Source organism: Triturus cristatus, chromosome 3_2 (genome assembly GCF_964204655.1).
Source record: "Triturus cristatus chromosome 3_2, aTriCri1.1, whole genome shotgun sequence".
NCBI lineage: Eukaryota > Metazoa > Chordata > Amphibia > Caudata > Salamandridae > Triturus > Triturus cristatus.
The window spans coordinates 900,151,011-900,175,540 of NC_140584.1; the positions used below are offsets into that span (position 1 = coordinate 900,151,011).

The window sequence follows — 24,530 nt, forward strand, 5'->3', positions numbered from 1 at the left end:
GAATAAAAGCTTACTGTCCCTTAAACAGAACTCTTTCCCTATCCTAAAGGTGCACGGAGCAAGTAGCTCCAAAGCCATTACACCAGCACTGGAGGTTTTTAAAGCCAAGGCTCAATCAGCAGCCCTTTATGGTGCCGAGATATGGGATTACAGTAATTCTACCAAATTTGCGTTGATAGAAAATAAATTTGTGCGTAGTCTACTTAAAATACTGACTCGTACTCCAGTTGTCCCCTTGTTTTTAGACATCAATCTCAAAAGAACAGAGCACTTAGCTTCATTAAGACCATTATTGTACTGGATTAGGATATGGTCAACCCCTGAGCTGATAGACTATAAGGATGGGTTGATCGAACTAATTAAATTGGACGTGTATTTGAAAACCCCATGGCTGAAATATATTTGCACGTCGTTTAAGAGATTAGGGCTTCTTAATTTTTGGGAGGAGCCCCATAATTTGACTCAGTTTTCCAAAAAACTCCTCAAGGATACCTTTTGGTCCCATGTTAATGGTGAACTAACTCTGGGCTCTCGTATTGGTACTTTGACCCAGAATTTTTTAAACGTAAAAGATTCACCTAATTTCGAGGAATTTATGGATGAGATTGCTCCTCCCTTAGCAAAATCTCTTTATCTACAATTTAGGTATGGGGTTTTATTGATAAACTCCTACACATGTAGGTGGGCTGGGGAAAATGGAACGGATTCGTGTACTATGTGTCCCCTTGGGGCTAGGGAAGATATTCCCCACATTCTTTTTTTCTGTCCGGCTTACAAGAAACCAAGGACTTCTTGGATCAAACCCCTTTGTAGGAATATGGGGGTTGAGTCATACAAAGTAGCGGAGCGCATATTAAAATCTAACTCCTCCCAAGTAATGGTATATGGCATAAGTAGATATTTATTCAATGTGTACTTTATTAGGAAACGTTGCGGTTATAAACTGTAATCGCAGAAAGAGGAACTACGGACTACTCTAGCTACCAGATCATCCTCAAGTCTACCTCACTTTTAGTATTACTTATTATAAGAATTCTGGCTTTTAGTTAATTTAATATGTTATTTATATTTTATTCGGTATTGCTTAATCATGGACAAATATCCACCTTCATCAATTGTATGTAATTTGTTTATCATGGACTTATGTATTGTGTTTATGTGTTGACTTTTATGGCTATTGTTAGCCGAAATAAAGTATTGACTGACTGACTACTAAAAACTTTCAGAGTTATTCGAGGGTCATGCGCATTGCTATACTGCTCTTAGCAAACACCCTGGGTGTTTCGCGGCCGTCCCAGTTTTCAAAACATATGTTGCTATTAAAGTCTGTCCTTGTTTCCGACTTTGTTCTGCTGCCTCTGATTGGGAGAGATGATGCCTTAAAAGTCAAACGAATCTAGGACATCTTGCCAACACCAAGGGGTTTATGTTATTAAAGTAGATAAAAGATGCCTGCGTGCAGGAGCGGGCCCCCTCGAACAAGAACTCCGGTTTAAGCAAAATTCTCCTTTGATAATCAAGGCCGGAGCAGCTACATAACTGGTGTGCCCATGATTCTTGTTTTTTGTGGCATAGCCTACAGGGGCTGTTGTCTTCAGATTCCACCCAGGAGGGATTAAAATAGTTTACTGGTAGAGCTAGTAATCTCATGTAAAGAATCTGGCCTCTTGTTTCCTCATTGATGGCATCCATAAAATAGGATTGTGGTAACCCCCCACCAAGAGATAGGAGTCATTCAAAGGCTTTACCAGTGCTGAGTTATCAACCGTTGATAGATATTGTTCCCAAGAGGTTATTTCCATATGTTTGTTAATCGCAGTTTTCCATGCGGAATATGGGATGGCTCTACCACCAAAAGCTGTTTCTTCGATCTTGAGGGACAGGATCGCATCTTTTAATTGGTTAGACCATGGATTACCAGAGCTTTCATAAATGATTTTTAGAAGGCTTTTTAAAGTGTTTGTGGGGAGCATCTTGGTCTTAATGTAATATTTTCACAAGGATGCTTTGCACTCTAGATACTGATTTACTAGCCCCAGTACTAGACTTAGTCTTTTACAGTTTTACAGATTCCCATGCTTTGAATTATTCTATGTGGTCATACTGGGAGCTCTTGATACACAGTTATACACAACAGTATCCAAATGTGCATATTTAAGATCTGCTATGCATATTGTGTACAGGGAGTCCTCTGCTGTTCTTTCCGTCGTTTTTGTTGGTCTTTTCAGCATCTGTAGATAGGTTACATTAGATGACACTCTCTGGCTCCTATGACAGATAATTTACAAATTTGCAGTTATTTCTCTCCATCAGTTGTCCTTCACTCGGTGACAGACTTCTGGACTCACTTTGAAGTTCTCTCTGGCTGCAACTTTAGCCAGATCCCAAAAGTAAGTCTGTAGGCTAAATAAAATATGTGGGCTCAAAAAAACTCTATGGAAGTTCTGCACTTGTTTCCTGCCTTCAAAACACACTCTGTAGGTTTGCCGTCTGTCAGTCCTTTTTCATCCAGAATTTAAAAGGTGGAGAAAGAATATTATTCTTTGCCTTCAGGGAGGGTATTGCTTCTGGGAAGGATGCAGTCAGGAGTCTGTGTGCTGCTTCTGTTTAATAAAGATACAAAAGCACACACTTGTGAATCCTCCTGCTATGAATAAACAAATGAGCGCTTCTCAACTGTCTCATCAATTGCAAAAAAGGCTCCAAAACTATTCTTGCTGCATTAATTAATTTCTTTGTTTGTGGGCACCTCATTAGTAACTGTCTTGTCAATTATCGTTGTAGAAATGTGCTTGTCAACTTTTGCCATTTTGTGACCTCTATGAGTGATCCTGCCTTTTCTGAATTCCTGTGATCACTCAACTTTCCCCTGTTAATTTAGCCCCCTTTACAATTCCTTCCTTAACGAAGACATCTAAATATGACCCATTCCTCAACAGCTTTGTCATTTACCAGAATATCAACTCAGTCGATGACCTGTTTGTGTAAGCAGTTCTTGTAGCAGACAACCTATTTTATAAAACCCTTAATGTCTAGAGCCATGGCTTTTTGGTTTACACAATTAATGATAACTTTAAATGACACAGACTTCAACAATTACCAGTGCAGCTTTTTACAGTGTTTCTGAAAGAAAAAGAGGGCAAACAACTGAGATGAATTCTCCGTCTATGAAACCCTGTCAGATCCTGCACTGCTAAAGATCCACTTCCTCCCAGTTACCAAAGATTTGGAATATCATAAGGAACATTGTTCCTCATTCTCACCTTCCTCCAATTTCTAGTCTGTTTAACCCAGTGTTATATATCCTCTTCCTTCCATGGCCAGGTACCATTTGGCTTCTTAGCCTTCCTTCAAGGTTAATGGATGGATTATGTGTGTTGTACCCAGATCAGATGTTTCACCACGTAGAGATTAAGCCGCCTTCCTGGCTATCTGTAGCTAGACACAGGATGTCATTGTGAACCAGCATTGTTTGAGCTACCTCCAGAATTCACCATCAAGCTTGACTGCCACCTCTGTCTCCGTGAATCCGAATTATACTGATGAGGATGCTCCAAATAGTCTAGCTGAATTTCATGGAAAATCTCAGAGTTCGGTAAAGGCCATTTCAGTTCTAGACGACCTCTAGAAAAGTTGTTTTTAGCCATAGAGGCACCAGTGGTGGCCAGACTAATTGTCTGGAATTACTGCTTAATTAGGAGTGATTACCACTCAAAAATGTTCCAGAAACCCATCCCGAGCCTCATGAAAGAGGGGGGAAGAGGTTTGGACGCATTGTAAAAAATAAGGTGTTCAAGTGAGGACTACTCTCTGCTAGGAATTAGCATTTGAATAGGTGTGAAAAAGATGTAAAATGCCCCCCCAGGAGCAAACAAAAGTCTCTTCTGAATGGGCAGTGATAGCTTCTCTGAACCTCCCAGAATATGCAGGGAGGGGCTGTGAGCATCCTTTTTGATATTAGATTGTCAAATCCTGCTTGACAGGTCTGCTGGGTTTACATATAGCACTTTGGGGTGCACTTGAAAGGAAGGAAAAAGTGGATCCCAAAACAATTCCAATGTATCCAGTGTCTGGTTGCTTGAAACCCCTCCTTTTGTTCTACCAGATGTCTGTCTCTGGGATTATTGGCGGATAGTGGCTGGTTTATACTGGATTTTGCAATTAGATGTGGAAGGACGTTATCATTACCATAGTACATCCCCCCCCCACACACCCTCAGCCCTCATAGCCCATGTTAACTGTGGCCAAAAACGTTTGTTGTCTTAAAAATGATCAAAGTGAGTAGGGTTAGCCTCAGGAATATTTGGTTAGGCTGTGCACAGAAGTTATTCCCATTCACTAGCTCATGTCGGACATAAATGTGGCCTCTCCAGGGACCCACTTCGGAATACTCCTGGACCATAGAAAGGTCAGCAGAGGACTGAACCTGCTCTCCGTGGCCTGAGAAGAGCCCTGAAGGACTGAACCTGCTCTTGTTGGTACTTAGGACAAAGAAGTTGGCTCCAAGAATAATAAGGCAAACCTCCTGTGCAAGTTATAGGAGTACAACAAGCTGCAAGATGCCTTTCCTGCACCTGCCCTGCTGATATGTGGCAACTAGACCTGGAATGTTCTACCAGATGTCTGTCTCTGGGATTATTGGCGGATAGTGGCTGGCTTATACTGGATTTTGCAATTAGATCTGGAAGGACGTTATCATTACCATAGTACATCCCCCCCACACACCCTCAGCCCTCATAGCCCATGTTAACTGTGGCCAAAAACGTTTGTTGTCTTAAAAATGATCAAAGTGAGTAGGGTTAGCCTCAGGAATATTTGGTTAGGCTGTGCACAGAAGTTATTCCCATTCACTAGCTCATGTCGGACATAAATGTGGCCTCTCCAGGGACCCACTTCGGAATACTCCTGGACCATAGAAAGGTCAGCAGAGGACTGAATCTGCTCTCCGTGGCCTGAGAAGAGCCCTGAAGGACTGAACCTGCTCTTGTTGGTACTTAGGACAAAGAAGTTGGCTCCAAGAATAATAAGGCAAACCTCCTGTGCAAGTTATAGGAGTACAACAAGCTGCAAGATGCCTTTCCTGCACCTGCCCTGCTGATATGTGGCAACTAGACCTGGAATGTTCTACCAGATGTCTGTCTCTGGGATTATTGGCGGACAGTGGCTGGCTTATACTGGATTTTGGAATTAGATCTGGAAGGACGTTATCATTACCATAGTACATCCCCCAACACCCTCAGCCCTCATAGCCCATGTTAACTGTGGCCAAAAACGTTTGCTGTCTTATAAATGATCAAAGTGAGTAGGGCTAGCCCCAGGAATATTTGGTTAGGCTGTGCACAGAAGTTATTCCCATTCACTAGCTCATGTCGGACATAAATGTGGCCTCTCCAGGCACCCACTTCGGAATGCTCCTGGATCATAGAAAGGTCAGCAGAGGACTGAACCTGCTCTCTGTGGCCTGAGAAGAGCCCTGAAGGACTGGACCTGCTCTCGTTAGTACTTTGGACAAAGACGTTGGCACCAAGGATAATAAGGCAAACCTCCTGTGCAAGCTATAGGGGTACAACAAGCTGCAAGATGCCTTTCCTGCACCTGCCCTGCTGATATGTGGCAACCTACCTGGAATGGACCCTCCTGTTTACCTGTGCCTGACTCCTTGTGCGTCTGTAAGTGCCTCTCAGAGGTCATGGATGACTTTAGAAGTGGACTCCTATGGTGGATTAGGACTTAAAGGACTACAGTTAGAAGGTAAATATTTGACCAGTAGAAGCCTAGTTGGTCCAGCCGACCTACGTTCCTTTACGGTCAGTGTCAAATTGCGCCTAGATCCCAGACTACAGCGACTTATGACTATCATTAGCACTTTATGCTACTTGACGCTATTCCTACTTAACCCGTTCACTGTGTTCGTCGGCCAACGGCCGTCGCGAGCATTACCTCTGTAGTGCTGCGCACGTCCGTTGTCCGACGTGGCCCCGCCCGCACACGGAAACGCCCGCACCGCGGCGGATTTTACGCCGCGGTTAAAGGGTTAAAACTTGAAAAATTCATAGCTCCGGTTCCCCTTTTTGGAGTTTGTTATTTTTGCATTATTTTGTTTAGTAAATTGTACTCTCTATTTCTAGTTCAGTTCTGGATTTTTATTGTCTTGCATTGTGACTATTACTGTTTTGGTACTGCATAAATACTTTACACCTTGCCGTAAGTTAAGCCGGTCTGCTATATGCTATAAATACCAGGGTGTTGAGCCCAGGTTCATTTAGTGACTTTAAGCGTTCACCCTGATCAGAGCTGTGATTATTCCTGAGGAGAGTTATCGCCCGCCTACAAATAATAATCCACTTTCTTACATGTTCTCTTTTAGGACCATAAAGGATAATTAAGTTATAAACCTCTTTATTTCGTTAGCAGAAATACAAACCAAAGAAATTATTTATATTGTATTAAATGTGTGCATTTTAATAATGATGTATATTCGGTTTTACCAGGGATTATAACTTTATTTTTACTGGGAATGGTTCAAAGCCTGTGAAACTGTGACAAACAACTCGACTAGGAAACTGTCGTTACAGATATGTAACTTCTTTTTGGTAGAGTGAAGCAGTCTGGCAAATATTTTGTAGTTTCCTTGAACCTTATTTAACAAAGCCACTAGGAGGCATCATTGTCTTTGATGAAGATGGTTGGAAAAACGTATAATTCTTATTGACACCCAAGGTGTCAAAGTGCAGAAGTTTCCTCCTCGTTATGTAGATGATCAGAGGGAATGTTTCTTCACTGCTGCGCATTAGAGTGATTTCATTCCCACAATGTTGAATTTGTTTTTGACAGCTAAGGGCACTTTGAGTGAAGACACCATCCGGGTGTTTCTTCAGCAGATGGCGTCTGCCATGCGGGTCCTGCACAACAAGGGCATCATCCACCGAGATCTCAAGCCACAGAACATCTTGTTGTCGTATGTAACACGCAGAAAAGCGGCCCTCAATGGCATCCGGATCAAAATTGGTAAGTAGACTTCTTCTGTTTTACAAACCAGATCATAAGCCCTGTGTGGTTATTTCCAGAGAGAATATTCATGCCCACAGCCTCTGTTGTGTTTTAGTCCGGGTTAAATGTCTTGCTATCCGGTTTCAGGGGTTGCCCTGCGGTGCACAGGCGGTTATGGAGGATTTGTAGTTTCATGTGTGAAAGAAGGAAATGCTGTTCACAAGAATGTAACAAAAATCCCTTCCCATTACCCCACCCAGCACATTATGAAACCCAGCCTAGGCCTAAACAGTTGTGCATGAAACTTGTCCCATAAAAAATAAAAAAAAACACCAGTCACAATTGTAATTGTAAATTGCAATTATATAGCGCCTTCTACCCCTGACGAGGCATCTAAGCGCTTCTTGGCGAGTAGCACACTACTCCGGAACCCAAAAAGGATTATTGGCGAATTAGTATAAGGAAATATGAAATTAATTTGAGGGGGTGGACATGTTACTCTGTTATTTGGGTTAGAAGGAATAAAAGGGGGAGGAATTTTCATTTACATAGCGCTTGGTACCCGTGATGAGGCATCAAAGTGATTTTCGGCGAGTAGCACGCTACTCTGCAACCCAAACAGGATTAATGGTGAACTGGTATAGGGAAATATGAAATTAATTTGAGTAGTGGAAATAGGAGTCTGTTACTTGGATTGAAAAGTATAACGGAGAGAGGGTTCTAGAAAGTGTGTATTTGGAGATCATAGCAGGAGGAGGAGATTTGGGATGAGTGGAGGGGAGAAGAGTCAGAGGGGAGGGTTTAGAAAGACTTATTTAGGAGATCTGAATAGTAAAAGAGGTTTGAGATGATGCAAGGGAGGTTTAGAGAAGGGAAGAGCCTGTAAAGGTGTTTGGGGGGATCATAGTAGTCAGAGAGTGGAGGTAGAGGATATATTGATGTATAGGGTGGAGAAATAGGCTAATGCATTGGAGAGTAGTAGATTGAGGTTTAGGATGAGTCAGAGTTGAGGTAGAGGATATATTGAGAGAGGTTTGGGGTGAGATATATGGTAGTGCATTGGAGATGCTGAATTAGGAGTAAATTAATAAATATAAAGATATATAAGTACATGGAAGGTATGCATGTATGTCAGCATCTAGTATATATCCATGAAAGATGAGGAATCTTACACAGTGCAAAAGACAATATTTATTGTTACAACTGCCATGCAGACACAAACAGTATATAGTATATATGTACCTTAAATATACTTACCTTGTCTTGTAAAGGCTACGTGGTAAAGGCATGTGTGGTAAAGTCATATAACTTATTCAAGATGCTTAGAGAAATTAGGCAGATGTGACCCTTGAGCTCCTGTTAACTGGAGGTTCCAGAGCAACGTGTAATACTTTATATAGAGCTCCTAATAATTGTGGAAACAATAGTAGTAAACAGCCTCAAAATCGACCCCATTTGTTATTTAAACCCAGTTCACTTGCCTTTTTCCCCAGGGTGTGTGTGGCCTAGACATATGCCTTCTTCAACCATGAGACTACTTGGAGCATTCCAGCTGAGATCATTTTGCTATCCACGTTTTTGGACCAATGCAGCATTATTATTCGAGTATTGTTGCTGTGGTCAGTCTCTGTGGCTGCGCTAGAGCGCTGCAGTGCTAGGAAAAGACATTTCTGTCTAGCCACCGAGGGTGTCACCTGCATGGAGGCCAGAAAGTTCCCAGGAGCATCAACTAGCCCACTTCTAGGAGAGGGAGGGCCAAATGTCGCTTCACTGAGGATTCAAGACGCTGCGGTCCACATATTCATTGCCACTTGTTAGCGAAGAGTATTTACTTGTGGTCCTTCAAGGTATCTGTCGCATTGGGTGTTTTTTCTTATTAAATGGATTTAGTGACTTGCTGCCCTTCTGCACTCTTACCTAGAAGGCACTCAGTTTCCTTCAGATTTTAAGATTTCCAAGCATGCCGTCAGCGTGCTGAGACATGAATGGCCCACGTTTCTTAAACCTCGGTGGGTGAAAAACTGAATGTTTGCAACTCGGATCTAAAGCGAAAACCTTCACCGCTCCTTCCAAACCGCTTCTGTTAACTGTGGCATACTCCGTGTCATTGAGGATTCATTGATCTGAGCTTATTGGTAGCGCTGAAGTCTGTTTCTCCAGTATTTGGAGTATATCGATATAGTACACCGCGTATATGTACAGCCTCACTATTTTTAAAATTTCTTCCTCTGATCCGTTCTTGTTCCTGCTTTACTTTTCCGTTTGTAGGTTACTATAGCCACATTGATTTGTCATTTCACTGTCTATGGCCACTGCCGCTTGACTCCACATAGAGAATATCGGATGACTGTGTGTAGGAGCACCTCGGGACATGTGCTGACACTTACTTATAAAAAACACAGGACACTTTCAGGCGCCCCCTTGTGAATTTTTAGATTATGCTGCAGTAAATGCTGTCCAGCCCCTGCCTGTCCCATCCCCAGCCTGTCCCATCCTGAATAGCAGTAAATGGGACAGGCTGGGAGTAATGCGGCCTGTCTGTGGCAGTTTGATCATGGCGGCAGCACGGTACCTGGCGAGACTTCCACTCTCTATTCCGGCAACGGCCTTTTGTCTTGAAAAGGTATATAGAAATATAAATATAAAGGGCAGTTGAGGAAAAAAAGCAAAGGGAATCTTCTGCAGTATAACTTTCTTTTATGCAATGACAGACGCACGGTTTATGTCTTGGACTTTAAGACATACCTGATGCAACAGCTTTTAGGTATTCTGTTAGAGCTAATAATATTGGAAGCGGTGCTTTGCCCATGACTTGCCGTTTTAAACTCTAGTGCTCACCTGACAAGCTTGCAGACATTTAATCACTTCCACTGATAGTGTGACTGTATCTGAGTCATTCTTGTGTAATGAAATTGGTGATAGAGAATGGCTAGCACTGCTTTACGATAGACCTCTGTTCTTGCACACTTTAGATCAGTGGTCTTCAAAGTTGTTGATGCCGAGACCCCCATCAAGATGTTTTATGCGTAAGGACCCCCTCCAGACAAACATATCTAGACCCTGGTACTCCTTATAACGGGCAACCATAAATGTTCTCCAGAGAAACGGTCAATCTGTGGTTGCACCTTATTCGGGCCAGTTTAACACCCAAATATAGCAATAAGCAACAATATAAGCCCCTTGCGCTGCCAGCGCATCATTTTTTATGACGCTCTGGTTGTGCAGGCAGACAGCTAAACACACCCTTCTGCCAGTGTGCTGCTGGCCTGAAAGAAATGCAAATGTACACAAGAAGTTAATCTGCAAATCCTTTACATTTGCAGATTAACTTGTTGAGTACATTTGCATTTCTTTCAGGCCAGCAAGACACTGATAGAAAGGTGTGTTTAGCTGTCTGCTTGGCTTCGATTTCCCAGCACAGGAGAATCCCAGAAGAACAATACTTCAGGGAATGCGTTTTAACTACCGGAATAAACCACCTGGGATGTTTTCTTTTAGCAAATGAAGAGTGCAACCCCTTTCCCATGCCTCCACGGCCCCCTTGGGCGTCGCGCCCCACTGATTGAAGACCTCTGCCTTCCATGGAAATAGAAAGTGAAAATATTGAGCCGCCCCTACCAGGAGCCGCATCTAAATGAGTTAGCATACGCAGTTGTGTGGTTTATAGCCTCAAAAGGGAGCCTGGCACCAGCACTGAGAGGGGAGTGGCCTTCCTACACACTATTTGGGCACCAGACACTTTTATTTATTTATTCATGTACGTATTTATTTGTTTTTACTAATTAAGAACTGGAGCGGATGTATGTTTTTGTCGGAAGGTGTTTTTTTTTCTCCGATGAAAACATTTTGTTCGCTTTCAGTAAGTGCCTGTTGTAGGTTCCCAGGCTCGGTGGTCGTAGTGAAGGGGGACGCTGCCTTCTGTAGACAACAGCTGTTAAGAATGAGAGAGAGAGAAAATATAAATATATATACACATACAGGAGCCCAGTGTAAATGTAATAATAAGCAGTATCATTTGTGGTGCAGGGCTTTTTATTACATCTGCATAATGTTCATTAGCAATCTCTTCAGTTCAATGAAAACAATTGAATCGCCCAAACTGTTATCCAAGGGGGGAAAAGTGCATAACTTGGATGTAATGTTACTAAGTTTCATCTGTTTTCTTTGTTGTCTGTAAACTGGTAATCTGAAGGGTTCAAGATCCATGAAAATAAGATCCAAAGGTCCTTGTGTATGGGGCCTTTTCCTGGATGCTGGCGTATCTTGGGAGAATGCTTTGCCTTGCAGCTTGTTGACTTACTGGCCTGCTGACATGGCAGTGTCCAAGAAGATTTCAGATTTGCGAGATGAATGTCGGGGAAATGGATTACCTGGAAGGTATCTGACTTGGTAATGAATGATTTGAGGTATACTTAGCCTGCTGGGAATCCAGTCTGTGGCTTGGACACATACCCTCAGAGTACTGATTTTATGATACATTTTAGCAGCGTATCGACCTCCCTCGTCCCCCAGATGTGTGGCCTTTTGTTTTTAGTCATGATAGCTTTCAAGTTCCCTCTTGAGTCCGTCCCTGATGGACTTCGAGTCTTATTGTGGTAGTCTTGATAGGCTTCAATCTAGTAATCGTTTTATCTTTGCATGTGATGAGCCTCTCTTCAGCTGCCCTTTGGTGTCCTTCAGTGGTTTATTTTTTTCTGAATTCCTCTTTTTATTATGCTGCTCTCCTACCAGGTGTCCTCATTGCCAGCTAGGATGGGCTTCTTCCTAGTTGTTTGCTGGTGTTGGGGCTTCCACCTGGAGTACTCTTATATCTCCCAGCATAGAGACTCTGCCAGCAGTCGCCTTGTATTCAGCCATGTTAGAGTTCTCACAGGAGTCATCTTGTGCTCACCTCTAGAGTCTTTCCCACTCAAGTGAATGTGCTTTTTTCGCTTGTGTCGATCTCTCACAGAAGAAGGTTTGTGATTTTCTTGGTGTGCTTTTGTCTGGGAGTTATGTTGTGTTGGTCCATGATGAATCTCCTCTTAGGTCTGTCCATGATGGGCTTTCATTAGGAGTTCTCTCATATCGATCTCTACTTGAAGTCATCTTGTGGTCATTCATTCAACATGATCTTTTTTTCTGGTTGCATCTAGTGGCCATCCTTGATGGGCTTCCCTCTTGAGTCCTTCTATATCTGCTTGTGGTAGTCACTCCTCATATGTTCAATCTTTACTCTCCACAGCAGTCTACTTTGATTTCATTCCTGGTGCTATTGCATTATCCAAGCAGCAATCTTGTGATGTCCTTGTTGGACTTACCGTTAGGAGTCCTTTTGTGTCATTCAATGATGTGTGTCCAAATTCATTGTTTGCTTTTTCAGGGGACAGCTTAAGTCCCCCCACAGTGGACTATCCCCCAATGAGCTCTTGTTCTGTCCATGATGGAACTCAGCCCAAACCCTTGAGTATCCACCTGAGTTTGTCTGTCTATGATGGGCTACTCTCATGGTGTGCTCGTGGCTCTGCCAGGAGTGCCCTTTTCTGTCTGTGATTGGCTTCCCCTGGATCGTATAATGTAGATAGTGATAACTTATTTTTATACATCACTTCATACCGCACTTTGCTACTTTTTTAAGTGCTGTAAATTACCAGTGGTACTATTAACTAGTTTTTGGTTCCCAATTTACTGACCTTGAAAGGATGGAGGACTGAGTCTGGCTTACCCGGACAACGCATTTTGCCAGTGGCAAATGTTAAATGTGGGGAGCCATCCTGCCGAAGGTCTTTTCTCCAGGCGTTCTCGGTGATGGTACATTTACTGCAGAATGACATCTTACGACACATTCATTCCTCATATACAGCACTCTAGAAAGGTGAGTGCCAGTTTCAGTGATGGGCTGGCATATGCAGGCATGGAAAGAGGAGGGAAAGTTGCAGGCAGGGACACACTACCACCGCCACATATTTTTCAGTGTTTGAGATGTCGGTGTTTCATTCATAACTAATGATTACTGGATTTCTGTTCATAAATTGAACCGTCAAAAGTACCATCTTTATATACACTTTGTTACGGTTTGATGTGTAATAAATATGACATAAATGTTTTCAACAAAAATTGCTGTGGTCTGCAAATTCTTTGAGTGGGTAGGAGTTCCGTATTCTCGCCTGGTTCACAGCCTAAGGCCTCTAACTCTTCATTGAAAACAATTCATGTAATACATCATTTCTCAATCACCAGGATTGTCTCGCATTTTTGAATGGGTACTGAAAACTTGGTAATGTCTGTCTTTATCCGTCTAATAAGCTGTAAATGGAGACCAAATTAGAAAGCCCCTCAAAAGATGACCCGAGTCATCCTGGAGCCTTGAGTAGTAGGGAGCAGAGAGCCGGGAATGAATGGTGAACTAAATGGTGTTAAAAGGCAGCTTTTCTCTCTGGTGTCTCATTTGTTGTTTGTCTTTATTTGTTTTGTAGCTGACTTTGGCTTTGCTCGATATCTGCACAGTAACATGATGGCCGCCACACTTTGTGGATCCCCCATGTACATGGTGAGTAATCTGGTTACGTTTCTTCATTTAATTATTCACACCTATCCGATGCCATGCAGTGCCTCTTTATCTTTCTAATGGGAGAACTGTACAGAAGTCGCTATTATTACGCAGGCCTGTAGAACATTGCTTGTTATCAATGAGTAGGTGTGGTGACTAAGGGCTAGATGTACGAACAATAGTAATAACGATTACCAAATAGTGTTTTTTGCTAAATGCTACTTCGTAATCTCTATTACTAATGTACAGAGGGGTTATTTTGCCCGTATTCCTTAAATAGCGATTCGTAGCGGGATGCAAATAGACTTATCTCATGGATCTTAATGAAGTAGGTTGCAATTTGTGACCCACTTCGATTCGCAGCCATCAAAGGGATAGTGGCCAACTGGGTTCAGCAGATCACCATGTCTGTGGTTGCTTTTATATAAAGGCAATTTTTTTTATCTTCATTTAATGCAGCCCTTTTTCCGTAAAGGAAAACAGGATGCCTTTAAAAAGGAAAAAAATGTTTGTTTCATTTTTTTAGATAAGGCATAAGCAGTGGTTCCTTGGTACACTGCCTGCCCTTAAAAAATATTTTTTCAGCCATTCTCAAAGGGGAAGGGGTTCCTTCAGGACCCCTTCCCATTTGCGAATGGGTTGCCAACAACTTTGAGTTGGTGGTAAAGTGCCAATGTTTTGCGACCGCATTTCGATCACATTTACATGTACCTATGCTAATTGGTATTTGGGAGGGACGCCCTAAACACACCCCTTCCAAATACCAATTCGCAAACCCAAATTGCGATCGGTAAACTGTACATTTGAAAATGCCTTTTTCCATTTGCAAATGACCTAATTCTGCTAATTGGCCCTTTGGCTACCTCAAAAAGACTTTGTACGTATAGCCCTTGACCCCTTTCCAGAGAGGCTGGTATGCTGACTTTAACTTTCCTCAAAGGCAAATTTAGTTTTTTTTTGTTAAAAATAAAAAAGTGGTCTTTTCCACTGAGTCCTTCAGGGGCAGGTTTGGCCAGTTAAACCGTTTTAAGCAGGGTGGTATGGTCCCATAGGGCTTCTGACAGGAAGGTATTGTGTCATAGGCCTTCCCAACACAAAGGTATGATCTTGTTGGCCTTCCTAACATGGAGGTTTTGTCTCGTAGGCCTGCCCAATATGGAAGTAGGGTCTTGTAGGCTTTTCCAGCTTCGAAGTTTGGTTACTAAGGCCTCTCCCAAAGAGGTATGATCATAAAGTATTTTCCAGAAGAACACATGTGGTCACTGAAGCCTTCTTCAGGAGAAAGTATTGTAGGCTGAATATTTTGGTTTTAAATACTTGCATATTCAATACATCAGGCTTAGTCACAGGTGGCTTCTAAAGCCGCAAAAGACAGCTATAGTAGTGGGCCCTTATGGCTTTTATGGTCATTAAAGACAGTATGGTTCCAGAATCCTTTTTCAGATGGTAGTCTGGTCATTGACATCTCCTCTAAAGAAACAGACATTGCCACCTAGGCCATTCTTCAGGGGCAGGTATAATTACTAAATGTGAGACATGGTTCATGAGTTGTTTGCTTCTGGTGTTCAGGGGCCTCTGTACTAGTTTACCCTGACTGAATACTAAATACACCCATTTAGCACTTGTCTCTCAGAATAGCAAGGCTGAGCACACCAAGGCTTCTTAAGAGTCCGTAGAGGGGCAAAGCCTGTCTTGGAAACTTTTCTGAAATTCAGCTGTTTTGGGCATTATTTAGTCAGTGCTGTTTGCATTTTTTTCTTTTTCTTTAGGCTCCTGAAGTTATCATGTCGCAGCACTATGACGCTAAAGCGGACCTCTGGAGTATTGGAACTGTCATCTATCAGTGTCTTGTGGGAAAACCACCATTCCAGGTGCCTCTACTTTAATGTGCATGTGAACGCTTCCCTGTACACCCTTCCTTGACTCTCGGGAGAGTTTGCCTCCTGGCTTTTGTTTCGATTTGGTCGAGAAAGTGAGTGTAGTAATGAAGTCCGTGGCCAGGATTTAGTTTCATGTAGTTTTATTAAGTTGTAGTTGCAAGTTGTGAAGATCCTGAAGAACGGCCCTGCCAGGAGCAGCCTCCCTGCTGCACAGCCCATCTTCAACTGTCAACACTCACTCCAGGCACCCAAGCATTCCAAACATGTCCATCACACCAACATTCCATACAGAACACTCACACTGGCTGAGCAGCTAGGAACCAGGTACTTAGGAACAGTATAAGCAAAACAACAGGATATTACAGTGAGCAGTGTGCGGAGTGATATATAGACATGAAAAGATGCCTGACTGCAGTGTTTTCCATAATAGAACCTGATGTACTCTGTCCACTGTGACTTTTGTGAGGTTTACAGCTGTTGCATGATTGTGACAATGCATGTGTGAAATCCTGAAATGCTCGTGGGGCGGGTGGCACACTCCGCGCCTGATCTGCGAAGGACAAAACTCTTGGATCTATTTAGAGAAAGTTACAGTAGTAGTCATTGAAAATGTCTGTTGAACATTGGGAGTTAGAAGGAGCTTACATACCGTTGAGATCTTGTTTAGGCAGGTGTTTTGCAAGTTAAGAAATACAAATAATCGTCTCAAAATATATTTGTATATGCTTGTGTGAAAGCGCCTGCACACCCGAAAGGATAGTTAATAACTGAGTGAATTAATTTTGCGGATCGTCAATGAAAACCTTGAATGTAATCAAGTGACATAATTGTGGTTTACTCAGGACTTAATCTCCTCCCTCCGGCTCTAACACTTGCCACAGTAACCATTCATCACCGAAGACATCAAGAGCAGTGTTATTCATGACCTCATCAGTGAAAATATTGGTGATGATAATCACTCACAAATCATGCCACTGGGATTTTGCCACATGTTTTGACAACAGTTTTAGATTGCCATCAGAGAGGGAATATCTTGCTTCACTATGTATTGATGGTACCTGGTGGATATAGCATGTTGCATCCTGATTTCTTGACTATTGAATTGCCCACATCATGTGTTGTACAATTTAGCAAATGATTTATTATGGGCATTTGGGTTTGTGATGTCGTGCCTGGTAGCTATTAACTTGTGAACCTGAATGTTTCGGATTTGCAGATTTCATGATTGCCAATTTATAAACTTGATAGTTTATTCGTGCATCTGGTGACTCCTGATTGCTGAAACTCATGGTTTCTGGTTTGTGGAATTTTTAGCTCCTGGTTTATTGATCTGGTTTCCCCTTATTTGTAGCCCTTGTGGTTCCTGTCTGGGAGACTTGATGTGAGGTTTAGATGATTTCTGATTTGTTCCCTCTTATGCTTCCCAGGTACATGCATGATACCACTTACTGTTTTTTGTTTGCATTCTGGGTCCTCTATTCCTGTTTATTCCATTATAAAATCAGGACTGCACGTACCAGAGTGCAAGTTTAAAATGTAGGATGTATTCTGGGACGGTCTGGCGGTAGCGGGCACCGGGCGTTTCTCCGGTGGACCACCAGGATAGGGGTCGTTTTTGGGCCCCTGGGGGCCGTTTTTCTTACTGGGGACTAGCAATATTGGCCCCCTGTTACAAAATCGGCCGAGACCGGCCCTATCGAAACAGCTCAGCCGCACACACACCTGCGCCCCAGGGAGGCCGGCCGAGCAACTTGCCAGGGCCGGTTTCAGTTCCCAGTCCGGCCCTGGATGTATTAGTCACTAGCTCTTAAACCTAAAACTTGAGAGCTGTGTGTTTGTGGACCAGATGACTCCTATTTCGGTATTCAGGAGTTAAAGATGTGGAATACAGTTTATCGTCCATATCCCAGCTGCTGGCATCTTGCCCTTTGCCGGTCGCGCAGCCTGCTCTTAGCTGTAGACTTCCTCTACAGTTTTCCTGATTGACAGTTGATCATTCCTAGAATGGGAGCGCCCAGGGGTGCAGCTTGGTCAATAAGATTTTGGGGCGGGGAAGTAATGGAGGGGGAGGTTCCAGTGGCGGCTAGCTTCTATAAAAAATAGTGAGGCGCGAAGGCATTATTCACCATAAACGTTGGGCTGGAGCACAACTGCTTTGGCACTTCTCATTTCCATGAGCAGGAAAAGGAAGGTCTTCCTACCTGCTTGTGTAACAGTACTCCAGCCAATCCTTGAGCTGCTTTCATGCTGTGAAAGCAGCTCCAGGATTGGTGGGAGCAAGCTCACCCAGCGCTCATTTTGAGGCTGGGACCCTGTGCCAGCAATCCCCAGGCTGTTTGACAGCCTTTGGATTGCTGGGTCTACAGAGTGCATGTCGAGCTGGCCGTCGCAAGACGACCAGCCAATCCGACATGCGCACTGTAGACCAGTACTGACATCCTGCATTTGCAGAATTCAGCCCAGCCCCCACCCTCGTGCTGTAGACCGTGCAAGCCAGTGTGGTGTCAAATAAATAAAATGGCATTGAAATGCCATTTTATTTATTTGTGTTTGCCTGCTGCACTCGCAGCACGCGGACGACGCTCCTCTGCTCCTGAGAAGGAGCGTTAAGGTTCGGATTTCCCAACAATCACACTGGAATATAATATTAAAATACTTAATAAGACAAGCAGTGTGCATGAGAGGGGCTAAAGGGGAAGTGGAAAGGGAGACGAATGACGATTGGTATGGGTGAGAGAAAATACAATATTCTGTAAAATAACCAAAAATTTTGAAGACTTTTAGAACAGAGTGGGAGAGTGTGTGTGTGCGTTTTTATCTGTGTGTATGGAATAATTCATGTGAAATCCGACAGACACCGCACCGTACCCAACTGAAAGCACCTGGACCCAACTATTTACCAGAAAATACATTTACTAGAGGTTGTAACACCCCAAACACCCCCCTGAATCTACGCCACTGGGAGCGTCTTACCTTTGAATGGCGTCTTTAACGCTGGTGCTTTTTGTCATGACAGGCCAACAGCCCCCAGGACCTGAGACTCTTCTATGAAAAGAACAAGAATTTGCTTCCCAGGTGAGCAGGTGATTTTGGTCGTTTGAACTCCTTGGGGATATACGTGCTGCATCATTTATGCTAACGAAACTGTTTTGCGCCAAGCGCACTTGCTGGGGGAGACCTATCCTGCTGCTGGTTTTAGTTCAGATAGTGCAGTTCTTTCCCTGTTTCTTTACTGCTCCAAAATATGACCCTATCCCAGGGCACAAGTCCTAAAAAACGAAGTGGGGGGACACTGACGTCACAACAGGAAGTGACGTCACGGAAGGTGGCTTGCACCATCAGACTCATTGCCTCCCCTCGCTCACCCCTTAGATGCGATTGCATCAGAGAAGCCAGCGCGTGAGCAGCGTTCTGAATGAGCTCCGATCTCGCCCCAGAGAGGCCAAAGAGTGAATGTGTGGCTCCATTTGCTCCAGTTATCAAGCCCCCGGTAAAATAAATGGGGGGACCCCATCCACCCGCGTCGTACCCCGACTCGAGCCCTGCCCTATCCCCCTACCCTTTCCCCTGCCTCTTCTGAGACTGAAACCAGGCAGGGAGACGTGGGTCACACCTCCAGCGTTTACCATCTTGTGTTTTCTCCCCTGGCTCCCAGCATCCCCCGCGAGACGTCTGCGTCCCTGACTGACTTGCTGTTGGGCCTGCTTCAGAGGAACCAGAAGGACCGCCTGGACTTCGGTGAGTGGCACTCGCACAGACCTGATCTGTGAGGATTGCGTTATTGATTTGACCGTTTATAAAGGGTAACTGTTGCTGCCAAGTGGCTTCTTGGCGCTACGAGAGCACTCATGGAAAGGCAGCCGTTCCTACTGAGTACCTAGAGTTATATGCATATATTTAAGACATATCCTCCCTGCTATGATTTTCAAGCTTCCGTAGCTAAATGGTGAAACTGAGGTATACGCTAAAAAATCTATTTTTATTTTCAGTCTTTTTGTAATCAGAGCCTAAAACTCGCCCTGGTCAGGCCTGTTATTAAATTCACATAATGAAGTAAGCAAAAAACACAGACACAAACCTTTCTTCTGCCTATAAAAGTAACAGGATGGGGCTGACGTTAAAGGTGCAATTTATAACGGATGTATTTGGAAAAGGCGGGAAGGGGGTGTTGGAAAGGGTCCTGTTCAAACAGCTTCAGAAAGGCCGTGGAGGCGGTAAGGCTAGGAGCAGACTGTGATATCACGCTTTGTTTTTAAAAGAAATACATTGGAAAATGGAGGCCAAAAAGTAGGGGCAAGAGTGTTTTTGAAGGTTCCTTGTTCAACGAGACCTGATATGAGTTCTAGATGATTTCTGATGTGTTCCCTCGTATGCTTCCCAGGGCCGTGCATGAGGGTATAATCCAGGTACAGTTTTAGTTTCCATTCTGGACCCTCTATTCCTGTTTATCTCATTATAAAATCAGGACTGCGAGTACCAGAATGCAATTGTAAAATCTACACAGCATTTATCACTATCCCTTTAAATCGCAGACTTGCTTGTGTGTGGCCCAGATGGCTCCTCGTTTCCGTATCCAGGGGTTACAGATGTGGGATACCCGGTGCCCCAGCTTGTCGTCCATGCCCCGTCTGTTGGCCTCCTGCCCTTTGACAGTCGCGCAGGCTGCTCATAGCTGCAGGTTTCCAACAGTATTTCCTCATTACCCTGGAGAACGGGGAGACCGAAGAGCTGAGCCAAGAGTGTTTTTGAAGGTTCTTTGCTTCATGGCACTTGACCCCAGCATACCTGAAAACGTCTCCTAAAGGCAGAGGACCTCTCCATCTCGTGTGCCCTCACTTAAAGAAGTCTGAGAAATCCATGGTAATGCTATGGATGGTTAATTGCATGACCCCACCCTATCTTCATGATATTATTGCTAATTTATTTTTAAACAGGGAATAAACCATGGACATGGTGTATCCGCGTTGGTTTGCATTTAAAGCTGCAAAATTAGCTCCAGATGTTAGCTGTTGTTGGTGGACACAAATTTCCCTGTACAGAACAATTATTACTATATTTGTTATACAGCAAATGTCACTATACTTTAAATAGAAAAATTATGTTCTATGTGTGGTAATCCATTACCTGTACATGTAAACCTTTTACACTTTTCACCCTTCTCTAAATGAGGGCGTTGGCGTTATGATATGAGTGCAACCCTTATCTTCGTTTTACAGACCACCATTATTACTAAGTGATGTTATGGAGATGAAGGGTATAGGAGCAGTTACTTCAGCATTTGTGAAAAGTCCATAAAATGTTCAGTGCTAGCCTGCTAGTCTCGGCTTCAGCACTTGTGAAAAGTCAATAAAGTGTTCAGTGCTAGCCTGCTACTCTCGGCTTCAGCGCTTCTGAAAAGTCCATAAAGTGTTCAGTGCTACCCTCAGCTTCAGCGCTTGTGAAAAGTCCATAAAATGTTCAGTGCTAGCCTGCTAGTCTCGGCTTCAGCACTTGTGAAAAGTCCATAAAGTGTTCAGTGCTAGCCTGCTAGTCTCGGCTTCAGCGCTTCTGAAAAGTCCATAAAGTGTTCAGTGCTACCCTCGGCTTCAGCGCTTGTGAAAAGTCCATAAAGTGTTCAGTGCTAGCCTGCTAGTCTCGGCTTCAGCGCTTGTGAAAAGTCGATAAAGTGTTCAATGCTAGCCTGCAAGCCTCGGCTTCAGCGCTTGTGAAAAGTCCATAAAGTGTTCAATGCTAGCCAGCTAGTCTCGGCTTCAGCGCTTCTGAAAAGTCCATAAAGTATTCAGTGCTAGCCTCGGCTTCAGCTCTTGTGAAAAGTCCATAAATTGTTCAGCGCTAACCTCGGCTTCAGCTCTTGCGAAAAGTCCATAAAGTGTTCAGTGCTAGCCTCGGCTTCAGCTCTTGTGAAAAGTCCATAAAGTGTTCAGTGCTAGCCTGCTAGTCTCGGCTTCAGCGCTTGTGAAAAGTCCATAAAGTGTTCAATGCTAGCCTGCAAGCCTCGGCTTCAGTGCTTGTGAAAAGTCACTAAAGTGTTCAATGCTAGTCTTAGGTTCAGCGCTTGTGAAAAGTCCATAAAGTGTTCAGTGCTAGTCTCGGCTCCAGCGCTTGTGAAAAGTCCATTAAGTGTTCAATGCTAGTCTCAGGTTCAGCGCTTGTGAAAAGTCCATAAAGTGTTCAGTGTTAGCCTCGGCTCCAGCGCTTGTGAAAATGCCATAAAGTTTTCAGTGCTAGATTGCTATTCTCGGATCCAATGCTTGTGAAAAGTCCATAAAGTGTTTAGTGCTAGCCTCGGCTTCAGAGCTTGTGAAAAGTCCATAAAGTGTTCAGTGCTAGCCTGCTAATCTCGGCTTAAGCGCTTCTGAAAAGTCCATAAAGTGTTCAGTGTTAGCCTCGGCTCCAGCGCTTGTGAAAAGGCCATAAAGTTTTCAGTGCTAGATTGCTATTCTCGGATCCAATGCTTGTGAAAAGTCCATAAAGTGTTTAGTGCTAGCCTACTAGCCTCGGCTTCAGAGCTTGTGAAAAGTCCATAAAGTGTTCAGTGCTAGTCTCGGCTCCAGCGCTTGTGAAAAGTCCATTAAGTGTTCAATGCTAGTCTCAGGTTCAGCGCTTGTGAAAAGTCCATAAAGTGTTCAGTGTTAGCCTCGGCTCCAGCGCTTGTGAAAATGCCATAAAGTTTTCAGTGCTAGATTGCTATTCTCGGATCCAATGCTTGTGAAAAGTCCATAAAGTGTTTAGTGCTAGCCTCGGCTTCAGAGCTTGTGAAAAGTCCATAAAGTGTTCAGTGCTAGCCTGCTAGTCTCGGCTTAAGCGCTTCTGAAAAGTCCATAAAGTGTTCAGTGTTAGCCTCGGCTCCAGCGCTTGTGAAAAGGCCATAAAGTTTTCAGTGCTAGATTGCTATTCTCGGATCCAATGCTTGTGAAAAGTCCATAAAGTGTTTAGTGCTAGCCTACTAGCCTCGGCTTCAGAGCTTGTGAAAAGTCCATAAAGTGTTCAGTGCTAGCCTGCTAGTCTCGGCTTCAGCACTTGTGAAAAGTCCAACAAGTGTTCAGTGCTAGCCTGCTAGTCTCGGCTTAAGAGCTTGTGAAAAGTCCATAAAGTGTTCAGTGCTAGCCTGCTAGTCTCGGCTTCAGCACTTGTGAAAAGTCCATCAAGTGTTCAGTGCTAGCCTGCTAGTCTCGGCTTCAGAACTTGTGAAAAGTCCATCAAGTGTTCAGTGCTAGTCTCGGCTTAAGAGCTTGTGAAAAGTCCATCAAGTGTTCAGTGCTAGTCTCAGCTTCAGCGCTTGTGAAAAGTCCATAAAGTGTTCAGTGCTAGCCTGCTAGTCTCGGCTTCAGCACTTGTGAAAAGTCCATCAAGTGTTCAGTGCTAGCCTGCTAGTCTCGGCTTAAGAGCTTGTGAAAAGTCCATAAAGTGTTCAGTGCCAGCCTGCTAGTCTCGGCTTCAGCACTTGTGAAAAGTCCATCAAGTGTTCAGTGCTAGCCTGCTAGTCTCGGCTTCAGCACTTGTGAAAAGTCCATCAAGTGTTCAGTGCTAGTCTCGGTTTAAGAGCTTGTGAAAAGTCCATCAAGTGTTCAGTGCTAGTCTCGGCTTCAGCGCTTGTGAAAAGTCCATAAAGTGTTCAGTGCTAGCCTGCTAGTCTCGGCTTCAGCACTTGTGAAAAGTCCATCAAGTGTTCAGTGCTAGCCTCGGCTTCAGCTCTTGTGAAAAGTCCATCAAGTGTTCAGTGCTAGCCTGCTAGTCTCGGCTTCAGAACTTGTGAAAAGTCCATCAAGTGTTCAGTGCTAGTCTCGGCTTAAGAGCTTGTGAAAAGTCCATCAAGTGTTCAGTGCTAGTCTCAGCTTCAGCGCTTGTGAAAAGTCCATAAAGTGTTCAGTGCTAGCCTGCTAGTCTCGGCTTCAGCACTTGTGAAAAGTCCATCAAGTGTTCAGTGCTAGCCTGCTAGTCTCGGCTTAAGAGCTTGTGAAAAGTCCATAAAGTGTTCAGTGCTAGCCTGCTAGTCTCGGCTTCAGCACTTGTGAAAAGTCCATCAAGTGTTCAGTGCTAGCCTGCTAGTCTCGGCTTCAGCACTTGTGAAAAGTCCATCAAGTGTTCAGTGCTAGTCTCGGTTTAAGAGCTTGTGAAAAGTCCATCAAGTGTTCAGTGCTAGTCTCGGCTTCAGCGCTTGTGAAAAGTCCATAAAGTGTTCAGTGCTAGCCTGCTAGTCTCGGCTTCAGCACTTGTGAAAAGTCCATCAAGTGTTCAGTGCTAGCCTCGGCTTCAGCTCTTGTGAAAAGTCCATCAAGTGTTCAGTGCTAGCCTGCTAGTCTCGGCTTCAGCACTTGTGAAAAGTCCATCAAGTGTTCAGTGCTAGTCTCGGCTTAAGAGCTTGTGAAAAGTCCATCAAGTGTTCAGTGCTAGTCTCAGCTTCAGCGCTTGTGAAAAGTCCATAAAGTGTTCAGTGCTAGCCTGCTAGTCTCGGCTTCAGCACTTGTGAAAAGTCCATCAAGTGTTCAGTGCTAGCCTGCTAGTCTCGGCTTAAGAGCTTGTGAAAAGTCCATAAAGTGTTCAGTGCTAGCCTGCTAGTCTCGGCTTCAGCACTTGTGAAAAGTCCATCAAGTGTTCAGTGCTAGCCTGCTAGTCTCGGCTTCAGCACTTGTGAAAAGTCCATCAAGTGTTCAGTGCTAGTCTCGGTTTAAGAGCTTGTGAAAAGTCCATCAAGTGTTCAGTGCTAGTCTCGGCTTCAGCGCTTGTGAAAAGTCCATAAAGTGTTCAGTGCTAGCCTGCTAGTCTCGGCTTCAGCGCTTCTGAAAAGTGAGCCTATAAACGCGTTCGCATAAGATGACTCTCATGGCAGTTCAAGTTCCTTGCACCATCTAACCATGCTTTCCACACTGTCCTTGTGGCTCGCCCTCTTGAGTGTGCACCAAGCTCTTCACTCAGTGTTTGTGTTAACGGACAAAAACTCCTTGCATTGTCTTTTTATATGCCCCGAGTTCGACTCCAGCCCGTACCTATGTGCCTCACGCTGTCTGCCTTTGCACTTCTTGATCAATGCGCTTTGCCGTAAGCACCTTACAGTGTATATTATTGTCCTAACATTTTAATCTTTCCACATGCCTTAAATTAGACTACAGTGTGCACAGGCGCGCAACACC

The 24,530-nt window shown here is 43.9% G+C and overlaps 1 protein-coding gene across 1 annotated transcript in view; it reads left to right on the plus strand.

Annotated features, from left to right (window-relative positions):
- Positions 1-24,530, plus strand: part of ULK2 (unc-51 like autophagy activating kinase 2) — a 604,281-nt gene that overhangs the window by 261,803 nt on the left and 317,948 nt on the right. The window contains exons 6-10 of the mRNA XM_085649334.1: positions 6,835-7,008; positions 13,446-13,519; positions 15,289-15,390; positions 18,416-18,474; positions 19,055-19,137. Of these exons, the coding sequence (XP_085505460.1) occupies positions 6,835-7,008; positions 13,446-13,519; positions 15,289-15,390; positions 18,416-18,474; positions 19,055-19,137 (492 nt within the window). The remainder of the gene's footprint in view (positions 1-6,834; positions 7,009-13,445; positions 13,520-15,288; positions 15,391-18,415; positions 18,475-19,054; positions 19,138-24,530) is intronic.